Source organism: Emys orbicularis, chromosome 20 (genome assembly GCF_028017835.1).
Source record: "Emys orbicularis isolate rEmyOrb1 chromosome 20, rEmyOrb1.hap1, whole genome shotgun sequence".
In the NCBI taxonomy this organism is placed as follows: Eukaryota; Metazoa; Chordata; order Testudines; family Emydidae; genus Emys; species Emys orbicularis.
The window spans coordinates 20,086,634-20,094,656 of record NC_088702.1 but is presented as its reverse complement, the minus strand read 5'-3'; the positions used below and the strand labels follow the sequence as shown (position 1 = coordinate 20,094,656).

The window sequence follows — 8,023 nt, the reverse complement described above, 5'->3', positions numbered from 1 at the left end:
AACCGTGTAACAAATGGGGGGTGGATGGATCGATGGGGATGGAAGGATGGATGGAGAGAAGGATGGAGATGGAGATGGATCAAAGGAAGGATGGAGGGATGGATGGAAGGATGAATGTGGATGGATGGAAGGATAGAGGGCTGTGTATGAGGATGGATGGATGTGAACGGAGATGGATGGATGGAAAGATAGAGGGCTGTGTATGGGGATGGATGGATGGATGTGGATGGAGATGGATGGATGGAAGGAGGAAGGCAGGGAGGAAGGAAGGAAGGATGGAAGGATGAATTTTTGATGGATGGATGGAAGGATAGAGGGCTGTGTATGGGGATGGATGGATGTGGACGGAGATGGATGGAAGGATGGGTGGACCAAGGGGTGTGGATGGGGTTGGGGGATGCAGGCACAGACAGACGTAATTCTCTCTCTCTCCAGAGATCTAATCAGAGCCATGTATAACCTGAGATAATTTGCAAAAACAGGAAGTCCCACCCTCTCCCCAAGCACACCAAGAAAGACAGGAAGTCCCGCCCCCTCCTGGCCAGTCGCTTTCTCCCAGCAGAAGCATGTGGACCCCTCCTAGACCCATAGTCAGTGCTGGGGAGGTTGGGGGGCCAGCACAGGGCCAGGGGACACTCAGGGGGGCTCCACAGAGCCTCGTCCTATACAGGCTCAGTCCATTCTATCGATGCCTCCCGGTCACCTGGGTTCATTGCTGGCACTCAGTCCCCTATAAGGCTCTCCCGGATGCCTGGCTCCCACGCTGGCTCTCCCATGCCAGTCACACCCGCGTGGCACTGCGCGCTGTCCTGGGGCCCTGCCAACTGGCCAGAGATGGGAGCCCGGGGCCCCTGCCGTCTCCAGGACGCCCAGGCTGGGAAAAGGAAAGTGAATGAGAGACGTACAGCCGGGGGACAGGGTGGGGGCTCTCCCCTGGCAGTCAGGGCTATGGGGAGCAGAAGGGGGTGCCGTGTTGCGGGGGGGGGGCACTTACCCAGGGGGCGGGGGGGCCGTGGATGCGCAGATGCTCCTCGTAGCTGATGGAGGACACGTCGCCATCCCCCCAGGAGCAGCGCGAAGACGCCCGAGAGGGGTGGGCCGGGGGCTCGACGGGGTCGGATTCTCTCCCGTTCGGGAACTGGAACAGAGCGACGCGTCGTCAGCGTCCCGCTTCAGGATGGGGAAACTGAGGCATGGGCCAGTCATCCTCGGCAGAACCCAGTGCTAGGCCCCGCCCCCATCTGGCCCCGCCCCCTCGCACTCACCTGACGGGGAAGGTAATGCTGGCGGATCCCAGGCGGGGTCAGGGGCATCTTCTCCCTCTTTCCTAGGATGGAGAAAAGGAACCCAATTGGCTGGTGCCAGGAGCACCCAATTCTCATTGGCTGGTGGTAAGACCACTGACTGATTCCCTTGCTTCTCATTGGCTGGTGCCAGGGCACCCCCCCCTTCCCATCTCCCTGTATTTTGATTGGCCAGTACCAGCCCCCCTTCCCCAACTGAAACAGTGAATTCTGACTGGCTGGTGCCCGAAGCCCCATGTGTCCGTTCCCCCCCCCCCCCCCCCCGAATCCCAATTGGATAATACCAGAGCCAGTGCATTTGGATTGGTTAATGGCAGCATGAACCTTTGGTGCTCACTGGCCAATGACAATGGCCCCGTCTTCCTGATTGGGCAGTAGAAGGCCACTGAGCCCATCCTGGCATCGGATTGGCTGAAAACAGGAGACTAATTCTGCCTTTTGGCTGTGATTGGACAACATCTCAATGACTCTGCCCCTTGCAACTGATTGGCCAACAAACAGTGACTCCCCCTTGCCATGTGATTGGCCAAAGCCTGGGGAAAAATCCCACCCCTTGCATCTGATTGGCTAGAAACAGCTCAATGACCATAGCTGCATCTGATTGGTCAGCACATATTTTAGCAACCCCATCCCCACTTGTCTCCTGGTTGGCAGTGATTCCAATCTTTGCATTTGATTGGATAAGAGCAGCCCTCCCTCCCATTGGCTGGGACTAGGGTAGCAATTCTACCCTTGCGTCTGATTGGCCGAGAGCAGCATATCCTGCCCCCAGACCTCCTTCCCGGGATGCTCTGGGGGTGGGGGGACCCCAACTTCGGACTCACCCCATCGTGCCCGGAGGAACCAGATCAGGAGCACGAGGAGGGCAAGGAGCAGGATCATGCCCAGGATTGAGCCCAACACGATGCCCGCGATGGCGCCGGGGCTCAGGGTAGAGGCTGCAGAGAGAGAGGAGACAGGGAGAGAACCCAGGATTCCGGGCTCCCAGCGCCCCCTAACCACCAGACCCCACTCCCCTTCCAGAGCTGGGGATAGAACCCAGGAATCCGGGCTCCCAGCCCCTCTGCTCTAACCACTAGACCCCATTCCCCTCCCGGAGCTGGAAAGAGAACCCAGGAGTCCGGGCTCCCAGCCCCCCCGTACTCACCTGGCAGGAGCGTCTGTGTGTGGCTGGGCTCCCCAGCCTGGGCACCCAGCAGGGGCAGCAGCCGGAAGGAATAGGGGGTGTGGGGCTGGAGCCCGCCCACGGTGCTGGAGCGAGTGGCGCCCCCTAGCGTCTGCAGCGTCTGCCACTCCCCAGCCGCCCGGCCCCCGGGGGGCCCCGGGACCTGGACCAAGAACCCAGTGACCACGGAGCCCTCTGGCACCTCCCAGCTCAGCTGGGCTGAGCCGGGCTCCGACCCACGCACCAGGCTCCAGCCGGAGACGGACGGACCTGCAGGGAGGAGGGCGGGTTAGAGGCGGGGGGGAGATCTGTGGGGACAGGACTCCTGGGTTCCATCCGCAGCTCGGGGAAGGGAGTGGAGTCTCGTGGTTACAGCAGTGGTGGAGGGGGGTTGGGAACCAGGACTTCAGGGTTCTCACCCGTCAGCGTGAGGTTACTCTCCTGCGAGCCCAGCGGGTTTTGGCACCGCACCGAGTAGCCCCCCAGGTCCTGCGGGGCCGTGAAGTTGCTGATGGTGAGTCGGGCCCCGTCGGCGCTGACCCGGTACCGCCCGCCTGGACCCAGCGGCGCCCCGTCCCGGGCCCAGGCGATTTCCACGGGCCGGTAGGTGCCCTGGCACTGCAGATCCAGCAGGACGGTGCCCCCGGGGTCCAGGGAGGCCTGGAATGAGAGAGAGACCCCCGAGGGGGCTTCTGGGGGTGGGGGGCGGGGAGTTGATTTGGGTGGAGTTGCCAGATGTTAACCCCGCCCCATCATCCAGGCCCTTCCCCCTTGGGGCTAGCCCCACCTGCAGAGTCCTGGACCCTCCCCCTGGATGCTAGCCCCACCCATAGCATTCAGGCCCCTCCCCCTGGAGGCCAGCCCCACCCAAAGTATCCTGGCCCCTTCCCCTGGATACTAGCTCCGCCCATAGTACCCTGGCCACTCCCCCTGGATACTAGCTCCTCCCATGGTATCCTGGCCCCTCCCCCTGGATGCTAGCCCCACCCATAGCATTCAGGCCCCTCCCCCTGGATGCTAACCCCACCCATGGTATCCTGGCCCTGTCCCCATCAGCTGGACTTTAGCTCCACCCTCACACTCCAGGCCACACCCATTGAATGCTAGCCCCGCCCACTTGATTCACACCCCACCCACTGGACATCCAGGCCTCTCCCCTGCATTTACTCCTCCCGTCCCGCCCATCCATTGGACACCAACTCTGCCGACATGGCCCATGCCCCGCCCATGTGGCAGGGACCCCTGCCCCTTCCCCCTGGGGGTGCCAGCCCCTCCCTAGAATTAGGGTCAGGGTCAGTGCCCAAGCCCGGTGCTGCCCCCCATGGCCGAAGCCGGTACTGCACCCCGGCAGTGGAGCTGGGGTCTCACCGGGTGTCATGCTGCAGTTCCCCTCTGCGGCGAGGTGTCTCCCCAGGCAGGTGACCTGGGTACCATTGAGGGCGGGCGGGGGGGAGCTCAGGGTCCGCTCGAGGGTGGGGCCGACCCCTTGCTCCCCACCCCCCGGCAGCCCCTGCAGATTCAGGCTGGGAGCCGGGGAGCCCCCCGGCCATGAGCAGAGGAAGCGAAGGGCTGTGCCATTGGCCACTGAGTCCAGGGAGCAGAAGGGGGATCCGGGGGGGATCTCTGGGTGGGGGAGAGAGAGAGAAACAGATCAGCCCGATAGTCCCTCCCCCACGCCTGAGACAGCCAATCCCCTGCCCTGGGGCTGGCTGGGAACCCGGCGCCCCCTAGAGGGGAAAGGCCCCGTGCCCCATTCCCCGCCCCCCTGAGCCAGCCAGTCCCTGCCCTGGGGCTGACTGGGAATCCAGCGCCCCCTAGAGGGGAAAGGCCCCGTGCCCCATTCCCCGCCCCCCTGAGCCAGCCAGTCCCTGCCCTGGGGCTGGCTGGGAACCCAGCGCCCCCTAGAGGGGAAAGGCCCCGTGCCCCATTCCCCACTCCCCTGAGCCAGCCAATCCCCTGCCCTGGGGCTGGCTGGGAACCCGGTGCCCCCTAGAGGGGAAAGGCCCCGTGCCCCATTCCCCGCCCCCCTGAGCCAGCCAGTCCCTGCCCTGGGGCTGGCTGGGAACCCAGCGCCCCCTAGAGGGGAAAGGCCCCGTGCCCCATTCCCCGCCCCCCTGAGCCTGCCAATCCTCTGCTCTGGGGCTGGCTGGGAACCCGGCGCCCCCTAAAGGGGAAAGGCCCCGTGCCCCATTCCCCGCCCCCACCCTGGGGACAGATGGGAGCTGGCGCCCCCTGGAGGGGAAGGGCCCGGCAGCACCCACGGATGACGGTGAGGATCAGGGTGGCGCGGAGCTGGCGCTGGGTTTGCGGGTTGCTGGCGAGGCAGGAGTAGAGCCCGGCCTGGCTGAGCTGCACCCGGGGCAGCGTCAGGTCCGGCTGGGCCGGGACCAGGGGGTCGCTGGCGTCGGCCAGGCTCCAGTAGATCTGGGCGGGGGGGTCCGACGGAGCCCGGCAGCCCAGCTCCACCGTGCTGTTCACCCGGACGTAGCGCCGGGGCTCCGGGTCACGGTCCGACGAGAGGCTGATCGTGGGGGGCTCCGGCCCGTCTGGGAAGGGAACCAGAACCGAGTCAGAACCGGGGAAGCGAGTCTGGTCTCCCCTGCTCCCTGCTTGGCCCAGGCAGCCCGGGATCCCCGACCCAGATGGGCCCCGCCCCCCCACCTTTCTGGCCCGGCTCAGGCCCATCTGCCCCGGCGTCCGGCCTGCACTCACAATAGACCCGGATCTGGGCGGTTCCGGTGCCGGTGCTGAACGGGTTGGACACGGTGCAGTAGTAGGTGCCGCTGTCGTTCCGGTTGGGCCGGCTGATCTGGAGGGTCCCAGCCGAGAGCCGGTACCGGGGGTTCTGGTCCAGGCTTTGCCCGTCCTTGGTCCAGGTGACGGTGCCCCGCACGGGGGCGCAGGTGAGAGCCGCCGACCCGGCGCCTTCGCTCACCGCCAGGGACGGGGGCGTCACAGAGACGTTCCCTACCAGCTCTGCGGGGGGGAAACAGGCATGGGGAAAAAACCCAGGTGTCCTGGCTCCCAGCCCCTCCCCCCTCTTCTCTATCCACTAGACCTCTCCCCCCCCCCCCCCCCGCCCTCCCAGAGGGGAGATAGAACCCAGGAGTCCTGGCTCCCAGCTCCCTCCCCCTCGCTCCAACCACTAAACCCCACTCCCCTCCCAGGGCTCGGCATAGAACCCAGGCGTCCGGGCCACCCCCACTTACCATACACCTCCACCTGGATGTGCCCCCTCCACACCTGGCCCCCCAGCGGGAAGACCTCGACCGTGTAGGGGCCGGCGTCCTGCAGGGCCACGGGGGCGATGGTGAGCGCCCCCCCTTGGGGGTCCACGCTGAGCCGGTCCTGGTAGGCCGAGGCCACGGCCACCGAGCCGTTGGGACCCAGGCGTCCGTCTGCCAGCGCCGTCAGGTTCCTCTGCCAGACAATTCTGGGGGGTGGCTGGGCCGGGGGGTAGGAGAGGGGGATCGAGAGGTTCCCCCCCAGCAGCACTGCCAGGGGGCCGGGAGGCAGCTGGAGGGGGAAGGGGAGTGCGGGGCCTTGGGGGAGACAGAGGGAGGCTGGTCAGTTCTGGGCTCGGTTCCGCCCCTCACCCCTAGCCAGGGAGCCTTTGCCCTCCCCCTCTCCCGCTGCTGGCCCAGCCCCCCCACCCCCAACACAGAGACTGAATCCCCCCGCCCCACGCGTCAGCTATGGGCAGCCAGTGGCAATGGAGGAACAGAACCCAGGAGTCCAGGCTCCCAGCTCCCCCCAGCTATAACTGGACCCCACTCCCCTCCCAGAGCCAGGCCTGACAGCTATCGGCAGAACACTGGGGGGGGGGGGGCAGGGCAGCTGGTTTAGCAGGGGGCTGCGGGTCGGGAGTGAGGGGCATCGGCAGGGCTGGGGGGGAGCCCAGGGCTGGGCTAGTGGGGGCTGCAGGTCGGGAGTGAGGCCTCTCCCAGATGAGTCAGGGACCCAGCTGCATGGGGCCAGGGGGAGAAGGAGCCATTGATGGGAGCAGCTGCCTTGTCCCAAACTAGATCAATGCAGAGAGGAATCGGGCAGGTCAGCGCTGCCGGTGCCCCTCACTCCGGACCCGCAGCCCCCTGCTAGCCCAGGCCTGGGCTCCCCCCTCCTACCCCAGCTCTCCCGACCCGCAGCCTGGCTCCTTCGTGGCCGTTAGGCCCCAGGACATTGGCCCTGGTGATTTGGTAATAGCCAAAGGAGGGTGATTTCCTGCTGCCTGATCCCTCCTGTGGCTGGATTTAACACAGGATCCTCCTCCCCTCCCGGCCTCAACTCTAGCGCGCTGTGCCCGAGTGGCGTTATGTCTGGCTGTTCCCCAGTTGCCCCGCCCCAGAGGCAGCTGCAGCTCTGTGCCTGGTGATCTGTGCCCGTGTTATATGTGGCTGTTCCCCAGTTGCCCCACCCCAGAGGCAGCTGCAGCTCTGTGCTGGGTGAGCTGTCCCCGTGTGGTCTTATATGTGGCTGTTCCCCAGGTGTCCCGCCCCACAGGTGGCTGCATCTCCACACTGGGATGAGCCGTCCCTACTGTTCCCTAGAAGCAGCCCGGCGATTGCAGGTTGGCCGTGGGCTGGGCCTGGGCCCAGAGGCTGTGGGCTGAGTCGGGGCTGGGGGGGGGCCGCGAGAGGCGCTGGCAGACGCGGGGTGGCTGAGCCCAGCGGGCACCGGGCGCTCGCCGCGGCTCTGATTCATCGGGTCCCTGGGGGGTCAAATGAGGCCTGCTGCTGTGGGAGGGGAGTGGGGTTTAGTGGTTACAGTGGGGGGGGGGCTGGAAGCCAGGACTCCTGGGTTCTCGGGGGGGCGGATCTAGTGGGGGGGGCTCGGAGCCAGGACTCCTGTGTTCTCTGGGCAGGGGGGGGGGTCTAGTGGGGGGGGGGGGCTCGGAGCCAGGACTCCTGTGTTCTCTGGGCAGGAGGGGTTTAGTGGCGGGGGGGTGGGAGTCAAGACTCCTGGCTTATCTCCCGAACCGTTTCCTCCCCCTGCCCCAATTCCGGGGGCACCGAATCCCTCGCGGGGGGGGGGGGTCACTACGGGGCGGGGGGAGGACAGGTCCCCGGGAGGTTCCGGTGAATCTTCCCGGAGCGAGTCTGTCCCGTGGTGACGTTTCTGGGACCGCGTCCCCCCACAGGTCCCGGGGGGAGGGGCCGGGTCCCCCTTGACCCCTCCCGGCAGGACCCCCCCAGCCCGCACTCACCCAGCAGCAGCAGGAGCCGGGCGGCGCCGGCCCAGGTGTCCGGGCACCTGCCGGCCATGACAGGGGCGGGGGGGAAGCTGGCCGGGGGGGAGGGGCCGGGACACAAACACCCGGGGGGGGGGGGGAGGGCGGACAAAGGCTCATTCTCCCGGCGAGGCGGGCGGGGAACCGGTTAAGCCGGCGGGGCGCGCGGGGGGGAGGCTGCCCGGGAGGGGTCGGGACCTTTCTAGCAATAGCTCCTGGGGGGGGAGAAACGACTGCTGTAATTAGCCACAAGCATCATCACCTCTGTGCCCTGCTCCTTGGGGGGGGGGGGGCTGCTCCTCGACTCCCCCCCCCTCTGAGCAAACT

At 66.3% G+C, this 8,023-nt stretch overlaps 1 protein-coding gene across 1 annotated transcript; it reads right to left on the bottom strand.

Moving 5' to 3' along the window:
• Nucleotides 1-781: 781 nt before the first annotated feature.
• On the bottom strand, nt 782-7,730 carry VSIG10L (V-set and immunoglobulin domain containing 10 like). Its single transcript, XM_065420289.1, has 11 exons — nt 7,673-7,730; nt 5,679-6,011; nt 5,182-5,445; nt 4,731-5,015; nt 3,838-4,092; nt 2,889-3,161; nt 2,452-2,739; nt 2,129-2,242; nt 1,266-1,327; nt 995-1,138; nt 782-874 (listed from the first exon to the last, which is right to left on the bottom strand). Exons 1-11 carry the CDS (start codon nt 7,728-7,730, stop codon nt 782-784), a joined length of 2,169 nt encoding a protein of 722 aa, XP_065276361.1.
• Nucleotides 7,731-8,023: the final 293 nt, after the last annotated feature.

Excerpts from the sequence above, each read along its gene's own strand:
- VSIG10L (XM_065420289.1), bottom strand. The coding sequence starts at position 7,730 with ATGGCCGGCAGGTGCCCGGACACCTGGGCCGGCGCCGCCCGGCTCCTG. Across the intron at positions 1,139-1,265 it reads AGCATTACCTTCCCCGTCAG|TTCCCGAACGGGAGAGAATC; the intron begins GTGAGTGCGAGG and ends GCTCTGTTCCAG. Across the intron at positions 875-994 it reads ACGGCCCCCCCGCCCCCTGG|CCTGGGCGTCCTGGAGACGG; the intron begins GTAAGTGCCCCC and ends TCCTTTTCCCAG.